The sequence below is a fragment of the Sinohyriopsis cumingii genome, chromosome 13, assembly GCF_028554795.1.
Source record: "Sinohyriopsis cumingii isolate HCF-2022 chromosome 13, ASM2855479v2, whole genome shotgun sequence".
NCBI classification, from domain to species: domain Eukaryota; kingdom Metazoa; phylum Mollusca; class Bivalvia; order Unionida; family Unionidae; genus Sinohyriopsis; species Sinohyriopsis cumingii.
The window spans coordinates 60,442,799-60,468,828 of record NC_142973.1 but is presented as its reverse complement, the minus strand read 5'-3'; the positions used below and the strand labels follow the sequence as shown (position 1 = coordinate 60,468,828).

Here is a 26,030-nt window from a genome sequence, read left to right as displayed (position 1 = left end):
ATGTTGAATATTCTAAAATGCTTCATATCTATGTATGCTTACATGACACTAAGTAGAATAAAGAAAATATATATGATAGTTGTAATTATTCTCTTAAGATGATATTACTCTGATAATTCTACGTGTTGTCTGTACAGTGTAGAAGCTCTTTATGCTCAGCATTCTCATAGATATCGTGTTTCATGCAAATAAACACAAGCACATGTTTTTGTCATTAATATGAGAATAACGGTAAAAGTCAGAGCATATGATAAATATTTTTACGGCACTGTCTGGTTGAATCAAATTATTATGATGAATAAGAGAAAAGTTAGTAGAAATTTTTCTAAATATAGGAATACAAAATACACAATCAAAAACTGCATTTAATATGTAAATAATTTCATGCTATTTTGGTGACTAACTTCTAAGAGTTAATTATGCATCGCAAAATCAGCGTACATTTAAGGCATTGATTAAAAATATAATTGTATAGCATATTTACGCACGTTTTCCTATTTAAATTTTAAGCTTTTCCTCTACACATCGACAGGTTGCAAACAATTCATTATTTTACTTAGTTTTACATTGCAAAATTGTTTTCAATAAGTTACAACATTCACCATACTAGAAAGTAATTATTAACCCACAATGCTTTTCTTCTTACATAATGCAAAGTACAATTTCCATCTACCAAGTGAATCTTTCCAGAGAATGGAAGAGCAAACTCAACATGACTGCAGGGCGTTAAAGAAGCACACACGAAATGATCGGTACGTATAACAAAAGAGTTTAATAATAAAATATATATATTCTACTTAGGTAATTCTAAACAAGATTAAATATGTGTGTGTGTGTGTGTGCGTGCGTGCGTGTGTGCAATATACTGACAGTGAACAGTGCAAAACTAGTATCTAACAAGCGTGAGCACTTTCAGCTCTTTAATGAGTCTTTTTCAAAGGCAAGTACAAAGCAAAGACAAGACAAACAAAAGAAAAACACAAAAACCATTTTGTTTGCAAAACTTTACATGGCTGTTTCTACAGGAATTAAACCTTTAAATCCACTATGTTTCAACTATCCTACAGGCTAGTGCATTGGCAGGCCAGTGCACTTGAAAGGATTTTTATTTGCCATATGATTTATATTCTTATATATATATATATATATATATATATATATATATATATATATATATATATATATATATATATATATATATATTTTGTGTGTGTGTGTGTGTGTAAGACTGCAAATTTATGTCGATCTTTAAAGAGCACATTAACTTTGATACAGAGAACAATTAATTAAATTTATGGGGACAGGTGCTTGTTAAATCACTATACTGCAATGATTTCTAATGTATATGTCGGCAGACGAAGTGATTCTTAATTAAGCCTTCGTTTACTTCGATCTTGTATCGGAACTGTCATATTTGGCATTTTCAAGACCTGTTGCTTGGAATTCAATGCTGACCACAATTTTGGCACCTGTTTATAAAAGGCGGTAAAAATATTTAATCCAGATTGGTTATGCTAAATAAGGGGCGTTCACTTGATTATATGATGAACTAATTCCACACGAAATTCCTTGTACTTGAAATATTGCCCCCATCGAAAAATCTAGTCAGTCTGCAATGTTCCTGCAAGAGTCAAAATATAAGGGACTCCAAGACTGAATTTGGAAGAAATTCTCTCGTAACACATTGGTCAAAGGGACCGGATGTCTGGAAACTCAATGTACACAATTTTGTTGGTAGAAGTGAACAAAGCTTGAAAGCACATGGGGAAATAGCTCCACGGACGTATCCACTGAAGTATCTACTTACGTATCCACCTACCCACACAAAGTTTGAGGGCCAAAATGAGGCGAGATAGTAGGGACGTTGAAAAATGGAAAAAGCAAAAGGACCTAGAGGAACCACCACAGTGAAGTCGGAGAGGACCGGAATAAGCAGGTTATGAAGTTGGACAAGGCAATGACTTCGATCGTTCACTCGATTATATGATGAACTAATTCTATCATTTAAAACAGAGCTATTTATATAAATATATTTGTGTTTGAAATTCAGTGAAATATTTATTCCAAAACGAAGTGTATCTTCCTAATGTAATGTATTTTCCCAGTTGTTTATGTAACTGATTAAATTTTTGTTTTTCTATGCCCGGGTTGCTCGTGTCATTCTGATCTATATATCTACTCAGACCATTATTATTCCATCAATAATTTCACACTTTATTTTAATATTTACTCAATCCTGGCAACAACAACAATACCGAGGGCAATCACCCTCTAAATAGCGATAGCCAGTTTGAGTTGTTATTTGTAGATTTCTGTTCTTGCTTCAAATAGGCGTTTATCTAATTAACATCGTGGATTTACAGAAAGAATACGAATTTGATTAGACATACATGTACTGAATGAATGCCAGATAACGCTAATTAGACACTAGATACATTAATGTGGTATGTGTTGATTTGCAAATTAATTAAAAACGTACCTTTCATATAATGAATGTCCAACATTAATTCAAGTACCAGAAGACAATCAACAACATTCAGGACTACAATCATCAGAAGCACCTGCTTGCTGTGAAGCATGCTGCGACCACAATGTCAGTATCTGAAAAATAACAAATTCATTTAAATTTTATTTAGACTGTTTTTAATTAGACATTTGTAGGAATGAAATGTTTGACAATGGCAGCGGATTGGATCAGAACTTGCTAATTCCCTACCTTGATTAGATTATTTTACTTTTCCTTCCTTTTTATCTAATATCTAATTATCATTCATTCTTTTTCTCTTTCCGAACACCTGCTTTTATGAGTCTTCTTTCACCACCATTTTTACCGGCCCCTATATATAAGTTATATTCATTACGTGGAAATCAATTTAGCGGTTTTGAGAGAAATTATGCTTTCATCGGTATTGGGGAAATGTGTTTTCTTGTTTCCGTAGATTATGTGAGGTGTTCTCTTAATTGCATGGATTGGTTGATGTTGTTGTTGTTGTTGTTGTACGGTTTATAAATGGTATAAATGGTGGAGAAACAAACCTGGAAAACCCACAGAAAGAACTACCGACCCACTAGAAGCTACTGGCAAGCTTTCTCACATATCCATATTGGCTGAACCCGAGACTCGAACCCACACAGACAGAGGTGAGATGGCAGTGATCCGTAACAGTGAGCGCTTCAGACCACTCGGCCACACGGGGACACTTCCATCGATTGGAGAAGGGGTCCTATTATAGCCATGGATTGGTGAAGGTGATTTGTTATCATGGATTGGGAAAGATGTCCCTTTGTTTCCATATGTTGGTTGAATGTGTTCTTGTTTCCATGGATTGGGGAATGTGTTCTCTTGTTTTCATGGATTGGGGAAGGTGTCCTCTTGTTCCATGGATTGTGGTACCTTCCCTTTTGTTTCCATGGATTGGAGAATGTGTCCCTATGTTTCCATGGATTGGGGAATATGTTCTCTTGTTCCCATAGACTGGAAAAGGTTTTTGTTGCTTTCATGCTTTGGGAATATGTCTTTTGAATTTCCATGAATTGGTGAAGGTCCCCTTGTTTCCATAGATTAAAGAAGAGGTCCTGTTGTTCCCATGGATTGGGGAAGGTGTCCTTTCGTTTCTGTTGATTGGGGAAGAGTCCTTTTGTTTCCATGGATTGGGGAAGGTGTTCTCTTATTCCATGGATTGGGGAAGGGTTCCTGTTGTTTCTGCGGAAGGGTTCATCACCGATTACGAAATGTGTCTAATCGCTTCCACGGAAGGTTAATGTCTTGAAGTTTTTTAATGGGGGATGCATTTGTAGTTTGCAGCAACTATGAAAAATAATACCAAATGAAATATTGTGAGGTCACTACATTTCTCACAGCCGTTAGTACAACCGATACAAATTGTAAACAAAGTTGGCATTAGTAGTTGATGGTAATATGGTTTAAGAATCTGAATAAAAGTGACGATCTTCGCCCCGTTTGAATTTTCTCTTTCTAATCTTTCTCTCTCTCTCTCTCTCTCTCTCTCTCAAATCATAGGAATCCAGAATAACTGTGTAGATACATGAGAATTAATTTACTAGGTCGTCATGCGATTGTGTCTGCTACACACGAGTGCATATAACACCAACTGAGTAACATCATGTTTTGCTGATGTGTGCTCTTATTCGTGAGGGAATATGAGCTCGTATATGCAGGCAAGGCGATACCCGCTGACCTGGGTTCGAATCTCCATAGGGTACGAATTATAAATTCTCTAACCTGTAAGTTAGTATTATTTGTATTCAAATATTAATTCTGCCTACTATTATCAAACATTCTTCTATAGAAGCCAGTGATAGCACTTTCCGTTGTCTGGTGTATACGGGTTCGAATCTCCATAGGGTACGAATTAAAAGTCATATATATATATATATATATATATATATATATATATATATATATATATATATATATATATATATATATATATATCTCTGTGTGTGTGTGTGTGTGTGTGTGTGTGTGTGTGTGTGTTATGACATAGGGTTTGAATCTCAGTAGTGGTAAGAACAACTGACCCAACAGGAAGCTACTAGCAGCTATCTGACATACCCACATTGGCCGAGCCTAAGGCTCAAGGATACAAAAATGGGTGAGGTGGCAGTGATCAGTAAATGTGAGAGCCTTGGCTGCTCTGCTTCCCATGGCTCCTTGTGTATATTGTTATAATTTATATATATAAATCTTCATGTGTCAGTCCCTAACCCTCTACCTTTATTTGCTACTAAGAGATACCTTCGTATGATAAATAGAACCAAACTAATGCATGACATCCAAGCAAACCTAACAAGTTGCTTACCTCCTACAGCGGAACAACTCGATAACTGGTTGCATTCATTGCTTAACAAACATGCCCCAGCCACCAAGCTCAGAGTATCAGTTCAAAAGTGTTCTCCGTGATATAGCAGTGTTAGGGACCAGCTTCGCACTGCTAAAAGAGACAGATGTAAAGCTGAGAGACTTTGGGTATTCTACCATACTCACTATTCATAAGCTAATCTATGAAAACACTAAGAAGAACGTCACAAACATAGTTCATGCAGCAAAATCAGCCCACTACCACTACACTACTAAGATCATGGAAAATTACATCTGCAAAGAGCTCTTCAAGATTACTAACAATTTAATGTCAAGAACAAATGTACACCACTTCCAACTACCTTCTCTCCAGTCAACCTTCTTGACTTGTTTGTAAATATCTTCCATGACAAAGTACAAGCCATTAGAAATAAGCTTGACAACAAAATTTCAATTGACTTGTTGTCACCATACAGTTGCGATACAGATTTTCAGCGGCAAACATTAGCAGGATTTGGTAGGTAAAATCCTGATGAAGAGTGCACCAAAGTCATGTGAACTTTATCCAATTCCAACATCACTGCTGCTTGAGTGCTTAGATCCAGTATTGCCTTCACTAACGGATGCTATTAATACCTCTCTCATCAGGGGAATTCCCATCATTTTTCAAAATTTCCATTGTAAAGCCTTTGCTGAAGAAACCGTCATTCAACCATAACGATTTAAAGAACTACTGCCCAGTTTCTAATCTCCCATTCATATAAAAATCTTAGAAAAAGTTGTTCTACCACAGCTTGTATCTCATCTGAATTCAGTTCAAACAGTCTTTTTATCAATGTACAGTCTGCATATCACCCTTGCCACAGTACTGAAACTACTCTTCTAAAAGTAGTTAATGATATTCTCTCTGCTTTGGATAGCGGAAAGATTACAGTCTTCACCCTTTGATTTGTCTGCACAATAAACCATGATATATTATTTTACCATCTCCAGCATGTACAGTATTTGGCATTCATGATACAGCCTTACTGTGGTTCAAGTCCTAGTTGATCAACAGGACACAAATGGAATACACTCCAGCCCAGTTGTCATGAACATATGCAAGGCTGCATATCTTGAGCTGAGATGTATCAGTTCCATTCGCAAATATTTTTCAGTTGATGTCACTAAAACACTTGTGTGTTCATTAATACTTTCAAGACTGGACTATTGTAACTAAATTCTATCTGGTTCATCTCAATATCTGCTCCAGAAACTTCAGAAAGTTCAAAACACAGCTGCTCGGATCATACTTAGAGTACCACAATCAGAGCACACCACCTCACTGCTCTGTGCCCTACACTGGCTATCCATTCAATCCAGAATCAAACTCAAATTTTTTTCTCTGCGCTACGTTTCATTGACGGACTCCATTCCAACATACCTATCTGACCTCCCCCATGTGTACACACAAGCAAGATACTTACACTCATCTTCTGGCTATCGTGGGTCGGTGGTTCTTTCTGGGGTTTTCCTGGGTTCTTCCTCCACCATCAGTACTGGCTGCCATGCATATCCAATCTTGTGCTGAAAAATGGCGTTAAACCCTACAACAACAACACTCATCTTCTGACAATTGTATACTCATCATTCCCAAAATGAAAATGAAGTCACATGGACAACGTTCTTTTGCATACCAGGGCCTAGCAACATAGAATGAATTGCCCACTGAACTTAGACACAAAGACACAGTGATCCCATTCAAGATTGCTCTTAAAACATACTTATTTCGACTGCAAGAACAAACTTAAAGACCTGATAATGTTTTCTACCTTAAATATTTTCAGCATGGTTTTATGTTTTCTAATTTCATGGTGTTTGTTTTTTTTAATCATGTCATTTTATGTTTTTTTATGTTATAGGTGTTGTTTAATGTTGTAAAGCATTTACGGCTTCTAATGAATATGCACTTTACAAAGTCTTCATTTTATTTATATATATATATATATATATATATATATATATATATATATATATATATATATATATATATATATGCTTCATAATTTTAATGTGTTTCACTATATACTACAAGTTGGACACATGTTCCTTGCATATTTTTAAAATGTATGCCTGAACGTATACCACTGAGAGGAAGGAACATAAGCACGGTCTATGGCTAAACCTTTAGATGCCAATACAAGTTTACAAAATGAATAAACATTTGTTTTTAGAGTCATGCATGCTTTTCACACACATGCACATTTTTTGTGTACTCTAATGGCAATCCATGTATCCAGTGCAATGTGCCCAAATAGGGATATAGTTTAATATACATGTAGTCATGATTTCATTGATTGCATTTGTAAATTTTTTTGTCTATCACCCCTATGCTAATTGCAGTTTTCGTTTATAGGAAAGAAACATTTATTTTGACATCTAATATTTGTAAGAAAATTCAGTGTAGTTTATAATTTTAAGATATGCATTATCATTAGAATAATGTGTAAAACTCTGCATCTGTTACAGGACGGGGAATCTTTGCAACCAAGATTTTTCAACGGCGATTTTCTCCTCATATATGCAGGAAATTTGTTATCTGGAGAAAAGCCAACTATGGTTGAAGTTACGAATTATCATTCTAGACACATTCTAGACACAAAGGCGAAAATAAATGGTGAGTTGAATACATTTTCACTCCATTGATTAAGATTTGTGCATCTTTTGGGCACTGCATATAAAATGTTACTCCAAATAATATGACATACGATGATTTTTAAAATTTAAATTTAAGTAACAAAATAATTAATGAACAGGGTTCCCATGCTACCATGAGAAATCGGGAAAAAGTCGGGAGAAATGATAATTTTTTTCCCGACCGTGAAAAGTCCTAGAATTTCGCAAATATTGATGAAAGTCTGGAAAAACCTGGGAATTTTCTGCCACCACTTGACGCCCGAAACATTCACATAACTGAGTCGTAACTAAACTGATCATGAGTTACATTTATTGAGTTACAACCAAAATATTCAGAGGGTGCAGTATGTATCATTTGGGTGCTTGCAGTAAACATGTATGCTGAGTCAATCCAAATGCTCTGTGGATTAGATTCATCTAGTAGACTTTAATTTTCAAAGTCAGCTTGATATCTGTATCTTTCCTTACATGGAAGTTATGAAAACCACTCTAACGTCACAAGAGGCAAAGATCATGTTGGTAAAGCATAGCTGCTTGCCGGATGACCTAGCAAACTTTAAACATTTTTAGGTTGTGTAATACATGATAAATGGATATGAAAATTACTTATTGTCTCAAAAATTGTGAGTATTAAAATTGGAGTTGATCAAATGTGACCTGGTACTCGTGATTTGCATTGCTGGTCGCATGAGTACACAAATCTAGCAACCCACATTTTCAAATGATTTAGAGAAAAAATAAAAAAATATTAAATGAAAGTTGTATACTGGCTGTAATCAAAATACAAAAATGAAAGAACACAAAGTTTTCCGTATTTATATATTCTGAGAACAACTTCTGGAGATTTGTTGCATCACAGGACTACCATGTTGACATGTGCTTTCTGCTTGATAAATCAGACTGGCCAGATTGCTGGTTTTTACAAAAGGTATCTGACTTTAATTTAATATAATTGGATTTCTCTACAATAACATTATAATGGAGATTGTTGTTGATATGACATGACTAATGGACTTCCGATGTTGTCATTTGAGATTCATGAAGTGACTAGTAATGCGAATTGTCAGTACCTGGTCAGGTTTTATCAATGCCGTAGTTTGGCCTAGTCTGTCAGCGGAATAAAGACATAACCAGAAAATAAATCATTTTTCTATCGATTTCATGCAGGTATAAGTCGATATAACATAAGTTTAAATTTTCTAGGCCCGCTGGTAAGCGACTACCATATGTTGCTACTGCACCTCGGCAGCAAATTTTTATATGTAATTGCAATGACCCCACAAACCCCAACCTAAATGTCCCAAATATGAAAAATGGGGTGGGAATATTTGGAGGAAACCCAGATTAGAAAACAGACTGCTATTCGTTTTAATAAAAATCTGTAGTCCAAATTGTTGAATGTCAGAGCTGAAATGAGAAATTGTTGTCCCTTGAATTATATTAAAAAACTATTCGAGCCCCTGTATCAATACAGGTATGAAGACTGGTTTAACGAATTACAAGAAGACAAGTTGATTTTACAGAAAATTCAGTCCATGTTTATACAACAGTATATAATTTTGAAGGTCTTTTGTCAAAATTTAAATCAACCCTTTTGAAAATGTTTTTAAAATGATGGATTTTTAACCAGATCTTCTTAAGCAGATTAGGGTATTTGATAAATCTTGCTTGGGATTTTATTAGCACATATAAATTCAGGGTTAAACTCTCTTTGTTGCAAGACAAGATTCTAATTATTTGCATTTATTGTTTTTTTATATATACTGTAATAGGAAATGTTTACTTTTACAAGATGCATATATATATATTGCTATATAATTCTTTAGAATTGAAGGTTTGAAAGGAAACAAAACTAATGTATGTTCATTATGTTGTTTCCATTTAACAAAATAATGCAGGTCAACAAAATAAAGTTAGAATTTTTATTTTGTACATTGGAATGACTTTACATGCCAGTTTAAAAGGAATATCATCAAACTTGTTTCATGTCATACATTTTGTGGTTTTGTACATGATCAACTTTTCTGGCTTACATGTTTTGGAGAGCCTTAAAAGAGAACCATCTTTAGATTTAGAAAATGCATATTTTATAATCTAAAATTTTCTTTGATTCAATTAAGTAATGGTCATATGTGATCCTTGAAAAAAATTAATTTCATCCTGGAAAAACCCTGGAAATCACCTGGAAATATTTCTTTAGAAAAGCATGGGAACCATGTAATGAAAGATCCCTTTATGTCTGATTTAAAGATCCTTTTATGCCTGCTATTTAGTTGTTCAAATTATTCCAGTTTTGTACGCTGTTTTGTGATTTCTCAGATGTGTAACTGAATGTGAGTTGTAACGCTATGTAGCACACAGACCGTCTATCAGTAACACATTATTTTTCAGAAATTAGAACTTAAATGTGTATTAATTATTGCAGGTTGCCTTAGATTGTCAGTCTCAGGAAACAATTGAAATGTAGTCTGAATGTAAGGGAATGTTAACTTGAATCTGATGATTATTACAGTTTTTTTAAGCCCATCATTGATATATTTCCACTGTCATATTATTGAAAAATAAATACAAATCCCACAAGTAATAAAAATATACAAGGAGAGCTCATTAGATTAGAATCCAAGTTAACATTGTTAACAATGCATCCAATGCAATTCTCTTTCTTCAAATGCAAATCGGTACATTGTATGAATCCCTGACTATCCATACATTGTTAATTGCAAGTGTAAAATCAGTGAAAGGCAGCCTGAATATAATGAGATGAGCAGTACTGGTTTGATTTAAAGTGTAGAGCAAGAATATATAAGTGTAACATGAAGAAGATTTGTTAAACGGTTCTAGAAGTAATATTTACAGAAATTTTGAATGAATTCTGAAAGCATGGTTTGTGGACACCATGTCCAGTGTTGACACATGCTTTTTGTTCAAAGATACCGGGAAAGCATTAAATGAATGAAATAGCTGTACAAATGGTTTATCAATTTCAAAAGTTTGAAATTATGCAGCTCCCATCTCAATGAAGGTGTGAAAAATCAATAGCACAAATTTAATCTTCACTCGCACTAATCTTTCTTACAAGTTTATGTGAATTCTGAAAGCATGGTTTGTGGACACGGTGTCCACAATGATGTTGCATTCACTGTGGAATCATGATATATTTAGAAAGCACTAGAATTATACCATGAATAACGTTTACTGTAGAAACCATTAACAAAATTCTCCTGAGGATGCATTTTTATATTTTTTATTCAATATCACCTCCTGAATTGGTAATTTGTAGCAAAATCACTTTGAATTTGTGATCATCATTCTTTACACGGGTTGTAAGTCAAACGAGCTCTCCTCATTTCATGCGTCTTTCATGATTTTTAAATAATTCGCCTGTAAACTACTTTACTTCAGTGAAGCATAGATTAATATCAACATTTGTTTTTATTCAAACTACATCTGAAATGTTTTTATGCTTGAAATTAAAACTCTGGTGGTTGACAAAAACAATTCATATCTATTATTTTGTCTCCTAAATATATTTGTTGAAGGTATTATACATAAAGACATGGTTGTTCATTTCATACATCTGAAAGACCATCTACTAATATTTGATAGAACTCATTTTATTTCAGAAACTGTGCAATTGGCTTATGAGATAGCAATTATTTGATATCTGTTAGAAACTACCTCTAGGTGTGTAAACGAGACACGATTTCTAATTATTTAAATAACTCAATTCTTATTTGATTGAAAGTAAAGAACAAGGATAGCAAAACAATAATAGAAACAGGTTATATTTAAATTCATTGGACAAACTTTTTCTTACACGTTTGTCCATGTGCAAAGTTTGAAAGCATGGTTTGTGTCCACTGTGTCCACAGTGTTGATGCGTGCATTATTGCAATATACCTGTCTTGAAAAAGCATTCAGTGATCAAAAGATTCATATAAATGGTATATTGACTTAACTTGTCCACAGTTACACAGTACTGGGTTTATTTCAAGTTAAGAGCAAAAAAAATATAAAAAATGTAACATAAACAAGATTTATTTGATGTTTCTGGAAATAATCTTTAATAGCAGGTGTGTGTGAATTATAAAAGCATGGTTTGTGGACACCGTATCCACAGTGTTGAGACGTGCATTGTTGAAAAATATAATTGGAAAGCCTTAAATGAATGAAATAGTTGTATAAACGGTACATTGATTTCTAAAGGTTAAAGTTACACAATAATGATTTCATTTAATGTGTACAAGAAGAACAGCAAAAATGTAATCTTCAGTCAAAAATTATCATTCTCACAATTATGTGAGCATGGTTTGTGGACACTGTGTCCACAATTATGCTACACATTGTGGATGCATAATCTATTTGAAAAGCGCAATAGATTTTGTGGACACTGTGTCCACAATTATGCTACACTCATTGTGGATGCATAATCAATTTGAAAAGTGCAATAGATTTTGTGGACACTGTGTCCACAATTATGCTACACTCATTGTGGATGCATCATCTATTTGAAAAGCGCAGTAGATTTTGTGGACATTGTCAACAATTATGCTACACTCATTGTGGATGCATCATCTATTTGAAAAACGCAATAGATTTTGTGGACACTGTGTCAACAATTATGCTACACTCATTGTGGATGCATAATCTATTTGAAAAGTGCAATAGATTTTGTGGACACTGTGTCAACAATTATGCTACACTCATTGTGGATGCATAATCTATTTGAAAAACGTAATAGATTTTGTGGACATTGTGTCAACAATTACGCTACATTCATTGTGGATGCATAATCTATTTGAAAAGCTCAATAGATACATCATGAATAACATGCATTGTATAAGCCATTAACAACACTCTCCATTGGATATCATCCCCAGGATACATTGCTACATTTTCCTTCATCTCCCAGATTGGACATTTTTAATACAGCAGAAAAATAATCACTCTAAACATTTGATTAAAAGTCTTTACACAGGTTGTAAGTCAATCAAGCTCTCCTCTGTTATACATCTTTGATGAAATTTAAATATTTTGCCTTAGGACAAGAAACTGTAATGGAACTTAACTACTTCTATGGTCCCTAGATTAATATCAGAACGTGTTTATATTCAGATTACTTCTATGGTCCCTAGATTAATATCAGAATGTGTTTATATTCAGACTACATCTATGGACCATCCCTAGATTAATATCAGAATGTGTTTATATTCAGATTACTTCTATGGTCCCTAGATTAATATCAGAATGTGTTTATATTCAGACTACTTCTATGGTCCCTAGATTAATATCAGAATGTGTTTATATTCAGACTACATCTATGGACCGTCCCTAGATTAACATCAGAATGTGTTTATATTCAGAATACTTCTTTGGTCTCTAGATTAATGTAGAATGTGTTTATTTTCAGACTACTTCTATGGTCCCTAGATTAATATTAGAATGTGGACCATCCCTAGATTAATATCAGAATGTGTTTATATTCAGACTACTTCTTTGGACCCTAGATGAATATAGAATGTGTTTATATTCAGACTACATCTATGGTCCCTAGATTAATATCAGAATGTGTAGGCTACTTCTATGGTCCCTAGATTAATATCAGAATGTGTTTATATTCAGACTACTTCTATGATCCCTAGATTAATATCAGAATGTGCAGAATACTTCTATGGTCCCTAGATGAATATCAGAATGTGTTTATGTTCAGACTACTTCTATGGTCCCTAGATTAATATCAGAATGTGTTTATATTCAGACTACTTCTATGATCCCTAGATTAATATCAGAATGTGTAGGCTACTTCTATGGTCCCTAGATTAATATCAGAATGTGTTTATATTCAGACTGCTTCTATGGTCCCTAGATTAATATCAGAATGTGCAGACTACTTCTATGATCCCTAGATTAATATCAGAATGTGTAGACTACTTCTATGGTCCCTAGATTAATATCAGAATGTGTTTATATTCAGACTACTTATATGATCCCTAGATTAATATCAGAATGTGTTTATATTCAGACTACTTCTATGATCCCTAGATTAATATCAGAATGTGTAGACTACTTCTATGTTCCCTAGATTAATATCAGAATGTGTTTATATTCAGACTACTTATATGATCCCTAGATTAATATCAGAATGTGTTTATATTCAGACTACTTCTATGATCCCTAGATTAATATCAGAATGTGTAGACTACTTCTATGGTCCCTAGATTAATATCAGAATGTGTTTATATTCAGACTACTTGTATGATCCCAAGATTAATATCAGAATGTGTTTGTATTCAGACTACATCTGAAGTGATTTTGTGCCTGTAAACAATACTTTGGTGGCTGCAAAAACAATTCTTATGGATTCTTTTCTCTTCTAAAAAATATGATTGTTGAATATATTTACTTGGTGGTAGATTCTATGCATCTGAAAGACCCGTCTGCTAATATTTGATAAAATTCATTTTTTCTTGTGAAACATTAAATGAACAAAATAGTCTAAACTGTGTGTTGATTTATAATGTCTGCAGTTACACAGTAACAATTTGATTTAAGCTGCAGAGCAAGAATACCTATGTGTAACATAAAGAAAATTTATTAAACGTTTGTGGAAATAATCTTTGTCTCAAGTTTGTGTGAATTCTAAAAGCATGATTGGAGGAAATTTTGTCAGCAGCATTGACGCATGCTATTGTGGTAAAGATATATAATGGGAAAGCATGAAATGAATGAAAAAGCTGTATAAACAGTATATTGATTTGTGAAGTTTAAAGTTACACAGTACTGATTTCATTTAAGTGTAGAGAAAAAAAATAGCAAAACACTATTCTTCACTTGCAATGATCTTTCCTGCAAGTTTGTGTGAATTCTGTAAGCATGGTGTGTGGACACAGTGTCCACAACGATGCTATACTCGATGTGGAATCATGATATAATTAGAAAACACAGAAGATACACCATGAATAACGTTCACTATAGAAACCATTAACAACATTCTCCATTGGATACAGCCCTCAGGATGCTTTTCTAATTTTTTTTCAATTTTCACCTCCCAAATATGTAATTCCTACCATAACATTTACACAATCTAAAATATATGGAATGGTGGACAGGTAGACCATAACTAAAATTGCTCATTCACCCGACACTCATGTACCTCTAGCTGGACTGACTGACAGGTGAACTGCATATATGATATATTTAAGCATAAGAAGAACTAATAGAGATATAGTCTCAAACTCTTTAATTAACAACTATTTAGCATTATAAAACAGTACATAAGTATACATTTTTGGCATTCCTTGGGTCTCACCCTCCACTGCATGAGGTTAGTTGTGGTAAGATGGTAGAGAAGCATGCAGTAACTATGAGAGAGAATCGCCAGTCTGACTGATGTCAGGGCCAAATGGCCAACATGCCCTATCTATGAGGCAGAATTGCCAGTATGACTGATGTCCAGGCAGAATTGCCAATGTTTTGAGGCAGACTCGCCAGTATGAATGACTGACATAACTGTTAAGGCAGAATTGCCGCAGTATTGAGGCAGAGTCGCCACAACTTGTTATGTCTGTAAGTCAAGTGGACTAGGGAGCGCATGGATGAATGTAATGGGTTTAGCTGCATCGGTAGATTGCCACAGGCTCGCCACTGGCTGGGTGGCAGAAATACTGAGCCCAGCCTCGTCCAGGTAAGTAGGCGAGTCTTTGGGTACTGACCTCATCCTGAGCTACTGAAAACCCTCCCTTCTGGGGGAGTCAGACTCCAGGGGCCTGATGATTTGTATTAGGCCGCCATCTTGAATTAGCTTCAAATTTTCCTTGTAAATCTTCACAAGTTGAGCCTTCTTTAAAGAAGCTGGCACAATAATGTTAATTTCATGTATTTTTTTAAGAAGTTTTCCCACCGACCAATTTTTTTGTAACTGAGCATCTCAGTGTTGTCTGTTTATTGCTGCTGTACGACTGCAGTACCCATGAGAAGTCCGCCAGTATGACTGACTGACATAACTGTTAAGGCAGAATTGCAGCTGTATTGAGGCAGAGTCACCACAACTTGTTATGTCTGTAAGTCGAGTGGATTGGGGACAGAATGCCCGATGATGCAGTAGTGGCGAATACCACTGGAGAAGATAAGCAAGAGCAGCCTATTAGTATGCAGGGGCTGGTTGCCACCTCCAGAGATAGTGGAATTAGTATGCTGGTGGGAGGTTAAGGAGAAGACCTGAAGGCAAAGGGTGAGCCAGATGTAACAGAACTGCAGGCGGCGGTTGGGGCGATGGAGGATATGAAAACAAAAACAGACCACTCTCGACGCTGATCACTTGTAAAGTCAATGACTACTGTCAGCTACCTCAGCACAGCAGACCCTTGTCTCTGATTGGCTGTCTCTGATTGGCAGATAGCTAATCCCACTTAGTGTGCGTGTCCACTTAACTGACCTTGAACTGACCCACATCACGGGTCCTGGCTGGACTCCATTCTTTGTGTAAACATCATTTAATTACATTAAACACCTATAATCACTTTGAACATGTGATCAAAAGTCTTTACACTGGTTGTACATAAAACAAGCTCTCCACTTTTATGATTTTTAAATAATTTGCCTTAAGAAAAGAAACCATTATGGATATTAACTACTTTAGTGGCCCTTAGATTAATATCAGCATTTCTTAATATTCTGACTATGATAAATAGTTACTGTAAGTAAACAGTCTGGTGAAATAGCAATCAATGAAAACTTCTGGTAAATGCTAACAGGTGGCAACAGAGAATGAAATAAACACCAATTAAAAGTCTTCCTGTGCGAAAGTCACGTTTTAATCCTTTAATTCCGTTTCAGTGTAAACATTATAATCATAACATATTCTGTTCATTGAAAACATGAAAAGAGTCAATCGACCGTCACATCGAAACCCGTGAGTACTTCTGTGAGAACCTAATTACATGTACATGCTGGCTTTGTTTTGATCAACAACTTGGGGAAGTGTTTGTTGCATTAAAAAAAAAATCGATTACAAGAGACCTCCGGTGCTGGATTAAGGGTCTTGGAGCTGCCTTTGACGTAAAGCAAAACAGTAACAGAGACAACGACGATGATAGTGACTTCGAATGTTTCAGTGAAACTGATGTCATTAATGCCGAGGCTGTTTGGGAGAAATTTGTACAGACTCATGGTTCTGAGATGGTCGTTTCTCTTGATGATATGGAGGAGTGAATTTGTGCTGACAATGATTGCCCCACAACCGAATACATGTGAGATGAAACTATAATTATTTCTATAGCGAACAAATTTGCAGCAGAAGACGATTCTAACTGGAGTAACACAACTGTTGAAAGTGATGCAGACGCAGATGTTACACCCCCCACCCCTCTGCACAGGAAGCAATCAGATATTTTGATATTGCCATAAGGTGGCTGGAGACCCAAAATGTTGACTACGTAAAGCTCATGCAGTTGAGAAATCTGAGGGATTTTGCTCGGCGGCAGAGAAACCAAGGAGTAACACACACACAAAAAAATAACTGATTTTTTCAAAAAGTGAAAACTAGAATGTATCCAATTCAACATAAAAATTAGTGACGTAGTACACAATGTGTGAAGTGGTACACATGTTAAGCGAACGGAAACCAATATACTTTAATTTATCCTGAAATTAATGTTGTCCTATGAGGATATAATAAAGTAAACCGTTATGAAGAGATATTTATTAACATTTAATCTCAGAACGATTATAAAGTGAGTATTCAGCAGTATAATCTGCCTACCCCCCCCCCTTATTTCTCCGTTATGTCGCCATTCACTTTATTGGTTTTGGGCTTATTTTATAGGTCCCTTGATAACTCGCGCCTCACTTATAGTGCGGTCGATGTTTCTGGACCCTGATGTGCGCGAGTTATCGAGGGAGTGGTGTATATTTTAGAAACTAGTTCTGGTCATATAAAAGATACATAATTTCTAATTATTTAAAAGAGTCAATAGTTATTTGATTAAAATATACAATGATAGTGTTAATGTATAGAAACAGGTTATATTTAAATTCATTGGATGTACTCTTTCTTACAAGTCTGCTATTTGTGAATTTTTAAAGCATGATTTGTGGACACTCTGTCCAAAGTGTTGAAACACGCATTGTTCAAATTTTTATATTGAGAAAGCATTCAAGGAAAAAAATAGTCATTTAAATGGAACATTGATTACTATAATCTGCAGTTACACAGTACTTGTTTGATTTAAAATGTAGAGTAAGCTTATAAAAATGTCATGAAAATAAGATTTAGTAAACTTTACTGAGATCAGAGTTTGTGTGAATTCTAAAAGCATGGTTTGTGGAATTATTTCCACAGAGTTGGTTTACCCATTGTTGAAAGTTATCTATAATTTGAAGACCTTAAATGAATAAAATAGTCATATCAACAGTACATTACTAAATTCCTTTAAAGTGTACAGAAACAAATAGCAAAAACCTAATCTTCATTAGCAATAATCTTTTGTACAACTTTGTGTGAATTCTGTAAGCATGGTTTGTGGACATGTTGCCCATAATGAACCTACACTTATTGTGGAAACATAATCTATTTATAAAGCACAATATATTTATCATGAGTAATGTTCACTGTAGAAGCGATTAACAACACGCTGCATTAGATATTCTCCGCAGAGTAAATTTGCATATTTTTATTCGATTTCATCTCCCAGATTGGTAATTCATAGCATGACATGTAAAACCCCTTTGAACATTTGGTCAAAAGTCTACACCAGTTGTAAGTTAAACGAGCTAACGTCATTTCATGCATATTCATGATATTTAAAAATTCACCTTAGGTCAAGAAATTCTATTGGATCTTAACTATTTTAAGTCCCTGGATTAATATCAGCATTTGTTTATATTTAGACTACATCTATAATGATTCTATGCTTGAAATTAAAACTGGTGGTTGATTTAAAAAAATCATTTGATTCCTTTGTCTTCTCCTGAATATATTTGTTGAAGTTGTTAACTATCTACAAATACATAGACACATGGTTGTGCATTTCTTGCATCTGAAAGTAATGATCTACTAATATTTGACGGAACTCATTTTGTCACAAGAACTAAGCAGACAGCTTAACTGATAGGTTTTTTTCAAATGAATAACAAACTACCAGTATTTGTTTAAAAGGTACGCGATTTCTATTCATTGAAATGACTCTGCATGTGTCTGATCAAAATTCAGAACAAGGAAACTGAAAGGATAACAGAAGCAGGTTAAATGTAAATTCATTGGACATAAAATATGTCAGTGTGTATTCTGAAAACACCATTTGTGGACACTGTCCACAGAGTTGATACACTACATTGATTGTGTATTGAGAAGCATTAAATGAAGAAATTAGTCATATAAACGAAACATTGCTATCCAAAGTATACAGTTACACTGGTTTGATTTAACATGTAGAGTAAGAATATGAAACTGTAACATAAAGACAAGTTATTAAACGTTTCTGATAATAATATTTGGAGCAAGTCTGTGTGAATTCTAAAAGCATGGTTTGTGGAAACTGTGTCCACAGTGTACATACATGCATTGTTGAAAGAGGTAAATTGGGAAGGCATTAATGACTGAAATAGTCGTATAAATTGTATTTTGACTTTTAAATGTTTCAAATGACACTACTAATTTCTCATAAAGTGTACAGAAATAATAGCAAAAATCTAATTGTCCCTCTCAATAATCTTTCTTACAAGTTTGTATGAATTTTATAAGCATGGTTTGTGGACACGGTGTCCACAACAATGCTACACTTATCATGAAAGCTTGATATATTTTGAAAGCATGATAGATGCATCATGAATATCGTTCACTGTATAAGCCATTAACAACATCCTGCATTGGACATCCTTCTCAGGATACATTTCTTCATTTTTCTTCCATTTCACCTCATGAATTGCTAAATCCTAGCATTACATAAAATGAATCACTTTGAACCTGTTGTCCAAAATTTTCACACAGGTTGTAAGTCAAATGAGCTCTTCTCATCTCATGCATCTACCCCGACTGAGTTATACCAAAGGCTTAAAAATGGTACTAACAGCTGCCTCGCTTGGCGCTCAGCATTAAGAGGTTAGTGTTAGGACTGGTTGGTCTGGTGTCAGGATAGTGTGACTACATGTCTGCGGCATGATGCCCCAGTGCTAAACGTCACTGTAAATTGTCATACTGCAGACATTGTAGCGATATGACTGAAAAATTGATAAAGCTATGTTAAAAATCTAAATCACACACACACACGTCTCATGCATCTTTCATGATATTTAAATAATTTGCCTTGGGAGAAGAAACTGTGATGGATTTTATTTACTTAATTGCCCTTGGTTAATATCAGCATTTGTTTATATTCAGATTACATCTTTAATGATTTTATGCTTAAAATTGAAACTGGTGGCTGACAAAAATAATTCAATCAATTCTTTTGTCTTCTCTTAATATATTTGTGGAAGATATTATCTTTTTCTGATACATAATTACACACGGTTGTGCCTGTCATGCGTCTGAAAGACAATATACTAATATTTGATAGCACTCATTTTATCACAAGAACTGAGGAGATGGCTTAATTGATAGGAATTATTTCACATGAGTAAGAAACTACCAGTATTTGTGAAAAAGGTAAGCAATTTATAACCATTTAAATGACACAGTATGTATTTGATTCAAGGCATAGAACAAGGATAGTGAAAGGATTATATAAACAGGTTATATTTTATTCATTGGATGTACTCTTTCTTTCAGGATTATTAGTGTGTGAATTCTCAAAGTATGGTTTGTGGATACTGTGTCCACAGTGTCGATACGCACATTATATATATATATATATATATATATATATATATATATATATATATATATATATATATATATATATATATATATATTTAAAGCATTAAGTGAGCAAAATATTCATATAAACGGTACACTGATTTCTAAAGTCTGCATTTACACACTATTTCTTTGATTTAGAGCGAAGAGCAAGAATATCAAAATGTAAGATAACTAAGATTTATTAAACATTTCTGGAAATAATCATTGTGGCAAGTTTGTGTGAATTCTGAAAGCATGGTTTGTGGACAGTGTCCACAGTGTTGACACACACATTGTTGAACTATATATATTGGGAAAAAATTAAAATGTATAAGAAAACATTTCTACATTTTCCTACAATTTCACCTCAAGAATTGATAATTCCTTGCATAACATAATCACTTTGAACACGTCCAAAATCTTTACAAAAGTTGTAAGTCAAATGAGCTTACCTCATTTAATGCATCTTTCATGTTATTTAAATAATTTGATAAGATTGTTGAAGGGGCTCGAGTAATATCTAGAGTAGTGCAAGAGTAATATCTAGAGTAGTGCAAGAGTAATATCTAGAGTAATATCGAAAAGATCATTCTTATTCCTTCTGTAGCACTGAAATGTGGGCCAATTTTGAAAAAAATGTGTTATTTTGAAAGGTCATGAGCTAAGAAACAGTGATGATATAGGTGAGAAAAATGCACAGAGACTGCAACATCAGATTGAAGAGGAATGGAAATACAAGGTCACATCAAATGCTCTAAGGTCCATGAAAGAAGCAAAGAGGAATGAGCCAGTTCTGCTACCATCTGCACATGACTTAATCAGACTGAAAGAGTATACTGTAAATGAAATTAAAACAGCAAATGATTGCCAGAAAGAACACCAGAGCTCAAGTGAACATTTTCAGGCATCGGCAGCAGCAGTTCTGTGCAGAATAATTATGTTCAATAGAAGGCGGAGTGGGGAAGTAAGCAAAATATTAGCAAAAGACTATAACATAAGACCTGACTGGAAAAGAAAATTTAAATGAAGAAATTATGTGTCTCCAATCACTTGAAATACAGCTAGTAAACAGGTTAATTTTTATCCTATTTCCTCTCTTAAAATGTTTAATTATTTTTTTATGAAACTTGAAACCATTAATTATTGATGATATTTTAAAGCAATTGTTCTAAAGATTTATGTTACAAAACATGTTTTGTATATTATATATAGCAACTTTTACTATTCATATAATGATTTAATATTGTTTAATTAAGTGTGCAATTTTATTTCATCATATTTTAATGCATTTTGAATGCTAGATCTAACAGTTATTTTATAAAATGATAAACATAATTCATTACGATATATTTTCCGACATACCCAAATATATACATATAGTGATTATTGTGTTCATTATAATAGACTCGACATGATTGAAATAAGAGGAAAAAGAGGCAGAACTGTGCCAGTAATACTGACACCAGACATAAAAGAATCACTGGATAAATTTTGTTGATGAAGTGCAGACCTCTTGTACAAATAAGTGAACAGAACCAATATCTTTTCTTGTGGCTTAGCAGCACAGGTCATATAGAGGGGCATGTGTGCATGCACCACTTCGTGCTACAAGCTGGATTAGAACACCCTGAAATGATTGAATTGGCATCAGCGAGAAAATATATTGCCATGGTCGTTAAGGTACACATTTTTTATTTCTACATAAACAGGATAATATTTGGAAAGTGCATAATCACACTAGACTAAATCTTGAAATAAAAAGATTATACAACATCATTTTCTCAAAGGAATATTGCATTGCACTGATGTGAAGCTATGTTCTGGATTAATTTCAAACTAGGATTCTCAACATTTGTACTTCCTATATGATAAAAACTGTTTTGATTAGCTTAAAATCTCTATCTTGAAATTACAAGTGTTAACTTTTTAATGTTATCAGTCTCACGTCTTATCCCCTTGCTTATGGCAAAGTGATATATATGCTGTATTCACAGCAGTAAATGGCGGGGCCCGAGTGGCCGAGTGGTCTAAAGTGCTCTCTGTTACGGATCACTGCCATCTCACCTCTGTCTGCGTGGGTTCGAGTCTCGGATTCAGCTAATGTGGGTATGTGAGAAAGCTTGCCAGTAGCTTCTCGTGGGTTGGTGGTTCTTTCCAGGGTTTTCATGGGTTCTTCCTCCACTATTAATATTGGCCGCCATGTATAGCTTATCGTGTGCTGAAAAATGGTGTTAAACTCCACAACAACAACAACAGCAGTAAATGGCATCATACACCATCACCCAAAGTTTGTGTCAAGTCATATACATAATATCGTCTCTTTCAATTGTGGATTCTAAATTTTTTGCAAAGGTCTACAAAACTATTGTTAAGATAATGCATATATTAAAATAACAACACTTGTGCTGTCTTCAAGAAACAGTATTTTTGCCTCTTGGAAATGTAGCTTTAAAATGTTACTACCGGTACTTGAAATTCTCATATTTCTAGATGCTAAATCCTGAATGACATTGAAGTTGAATGGTTGTCAAACCACATGGGTCATTCTGTCAACATCCATAGAGAATTCTTTAGAAATCAAGAATCAGCTGTGGAACTTGGACAAGTAGCAAAATTGTTGATAGTAGTTGATGGATGGCATTCCTTAACTCAAGGGGAGGACGAAGGTTTGTATATTTATTTTCTTGTCTTAATAAATTTTCAATTTAATTATATAGTATAGCTGGATTGATTTGTTCAAGTTTTTAACTGTTCCAGTTAATAAAGTCAAAGGTATTCAAATGTGTATATTGTTTCTAATTGTATTTTCTAAGTGTAGTCATTATTAAAACTGGAAGATATTAATGCATTAGTTAAATGTATGCTTAAATTGTAGATTCTCTTGACCAATTGTTGACCACAGACAATGAAGATGCTGATGCCGAAGATGATGGTGTGGACTTGGATATGGATGATGATGAAGATTTTCAGTGTGAAAAAAGATATGGATGTTCAAATACAAAATGTAGGTAAGCATGTGTATTTTTCTTTACCTAAGATGAGACCTTCATTTGCAGATGATAGCATGAACTTTACTATGATTTCTTATATTCAATACATTTCAGGACAAAGAAAGCTGTGTGTCAAAAACAGAGTTCACTGGACAAAGGATGCAATAGAGCGTCAGTGTGGAAAGTTTTTCAGACTTCTGAAAGTACCTGGGAAAAAGGACTGTGAGATGGCTTTGGAAATAGAACCAGTCCTTAGAAACAGAGACTGGGCAACAATAAAATGCCATGTTTACAACACCATACAAAGATTGAGAAAAGGAACAACACAGAATGGTCAAAACAATCATTATAACATATTTGTTTTGCAAACATTAGAATTGGGATCAGCTAAAAATGTTAAAATTATTTATTGCCTTTTATATACAAACAACATTTTCTAGAGAAGAAAAAAGAAAAAACTTTTATATAAGATGGCTGGCATTCACATGAAATTAATAAATGGGAGAAAAGAAGAAAGTGTAGATAAGAAAAGGATCTTCGATCTATACCATTTTTACAGGAAAACATTACATAATTATTGTGATTGAACTGTTTTGTCATTTCAGTTTAGTTTTATTATGCATTGGTTAGCTTAGGATACACTTTTCATAAATCCAAAGTCAAACGTAGTTGGTTTAGTTCAAGTAATAATATGATTAACATACGTCTCAGCATGAAAAGAAATAATATTATTTAGTTTTCTCATCTTCTCCACATATTATTCAGATGGGAGTGCCACTAACGGCTACTCAGTAGAGATGCTACAATAGGAAGCTGTCATTACTCCTCAGCTTTGCATGTATACTCGATAATTTTCTATCACCAATCCAAAAGATTTGAATATATTACATTTTGGAAGCAGGGATAATTTGACATTTAAATTGCATCAGTACTTGTTTGTAACAAAATATAATGGGGATAATTTGACATTTAAATTACATCAGTACTTGTTTGTAACAAAATATAACGGACAGTCTTATTCATCTTATAATAGCATGAACACTCACCAAATGCCAGAAACAGGTCAGCTAGAGAATATAAACAAATTACCTTTGCTAATAACATCTCATACAATATTCAGAATAAATCCCTACTGATAAATTCTTATTACAAAATGATGCGCTAAAGTATGAACCAGCCAGACACAGGGTTTAAAAGTGTTTCACATTTCAAACCAGTGTTACAAAGTATACTATGTCCAGTATAAAGTTTGAACTTTAAGAACCCACTCATGTTTAAAAGCACATGTAATCTGCTCCTTTTCTTAAACATACAGATCAATCAACAAAATATGTAAAAATAACAAGAATTATTTAATGCTGCAATTAACAGTTTAAAAATAATTTTAGTTTGCAGCCTAGTTTTTACAATTTTACATGGTATGAAAATCATGTTCACATCGAATATAGTATATCTTGCCAAATACATCACACAGAAATTTTACAAATCAGCTCACCATACTCATTATGCACATAGCCTGATCTATGTTACTTCATGCTGTTCTCGATTGAATTTGAATGTTATATCGATGATGCAAAGAAAACAGATTTCAAGTTGTCATGGAATTGTTTTACGAACGGTTTAGGTTTGTAACTGAATGTCTCAAGAACCACTTCAAATTTAGTTTGCTTTTCATTTTGATTGGCTTCCACAAATGTTTTGCTTACCAATCAAGACTGAATCTTCACTTAAGATAAGCGTACTATTTTTCACAAATAACATTTCAAATGATAATGATCGAGTTGTTATAATTCATGAAGCTGACATATTTAAATGTTGTTTGTGATACCATATTTAGTATTATATACTTTTCATAGTAACGGTATAAAGCTAGTCACCTTATGGTGATGTTTTCGGTTTTACATCTTTCCAGTTTATTATAGATGCAATAGCTGTTTTTTTATAGAAGTACAGTTACGTTAATTTAGCATAGCCATCAGTAGTACAATTCATACAAAAAGACACAGTCTATGCCCATGACCGTAAAAGTTAGCAAATCAAGTGAAATTTTAAGGGTTATTAAATGGTTATATTGCTCATAAATAAGTCAAAAACAACATTTCTGCTGATGAGTATTGTAATTTGTCATTTTAACTGTGATAGTATATATATATATTGCGTACTAATGCGTATTTTGTATGCTATTATCGTCCATACTCTTTGTTGATACTTTAAAAAAAAAATTTACAGTCATGTAAAAGTTTTTATCATTTCAATGTCGATTTCTACTTCAGGATTACAGAATTGTGTAATCAGCACTGTAATGCTCATCAGATCATATGGTCCTGCGTATGTCATCCTTTATCCATCATTGATTATATGTTAACATTATTATCACCTTTTTAGTACCACTGGACAAATTGCAACCAAACATGAAAGACAGCATTCTGGCATATAGACCTTTCAAACCGTTACAAACAATGCCAATATGCCATCAAATATGGCACCTTTATTAAAACTAGAAAACTTATAAGCAACTTCTGATGATCAAACACTCAACAGAATATAATTAAATTAACAGACAGCATCCTGACATATGTTTTACGCCTCCTTAAATGATGGTGATCCATCTTAAAATACTGCCATCATTACCAAATATAGCAATTCATTTAAGCTATGTCTTCTCTAAAATCACTCAGCATACTTTTACCAAATGTTACAGCAGAAA

The 26,030-nt window shown here is 33.9% G+C and overlaps 2 protein-coding genes across 5 annotated transcripts in view; both read left to right on the top strand.

Moving 5' to 3' along the window:
• The window catches only part of LOC149785671 (uncharacterized), a 112,925-nt gene that overhangs the window by 64,162 nt on the left and 22,733 nt on the right, over positions 1–26,030 (top strand). The window lies entirely within an intron of this gene.
• On the top strand, positions 36–25,450 carry LOC149785672 (uncharacterized). Of its 4 annotated transcripts, XM_089979501.1 has the most exons (7): positions 36–752; positions 7,331–7,478; positions 20,987–21,405; positions 21,738–22,013; positions 22,824–22,999; positions 23,209–23,341; positions 23,438–23,684. In XM_089979501.1, the coding sequence occupies exons 5-7, from the start codon at positions 22,870–22,872 to the stop codon at positions 23,547–23,549; spliced, it is 375 nt and encodes a 124-aa protein (XP_089835627.1). In that variant the 5' UTR covers positions 36–752; positions 7,331–7,478; positions 20,987–21,405; positions 21,738–22,013; positions 22,824–22,869; the 3' UTR covers positions 23,550–23,684. The 4 variants fall into 4 exon arrangements, with proteins under 4 accessions (XP_089835627.1, XP_089835626.1, XP_089835624.1 ...); XM_089979500.1 differs by lacking the exons at positions 22,824–22,999; positions 23,209–23,341; positions 23,438–23,684 and having other exon boundaries at positions 20,987–21,297; positions 21,738–22,007; XM_089979498.1 differs by lacking the exons at positions 22,824–22,999; positions 23,209–23,341; positions 23,438–23,684 and having other exon boundaries at positions 21,738–22,007.

Excerpts from the sequence above, each read along its gene's own strand:
- LOC149785672 (XM_089979498.1), top strand. The coding sequence starts at position 7,418 with ATGGTTGAAGTTACGAATTATCATTCTAGACACATTCTAGACACAAAG. Across the intron at positions 7,479-20,986 it reads CACAAAGGCGAAAATAAATG|GTCATGAGCTAAGAAACAGT; the intron begins GTGAGTTGAATA and ends TTATTTTGAAAG.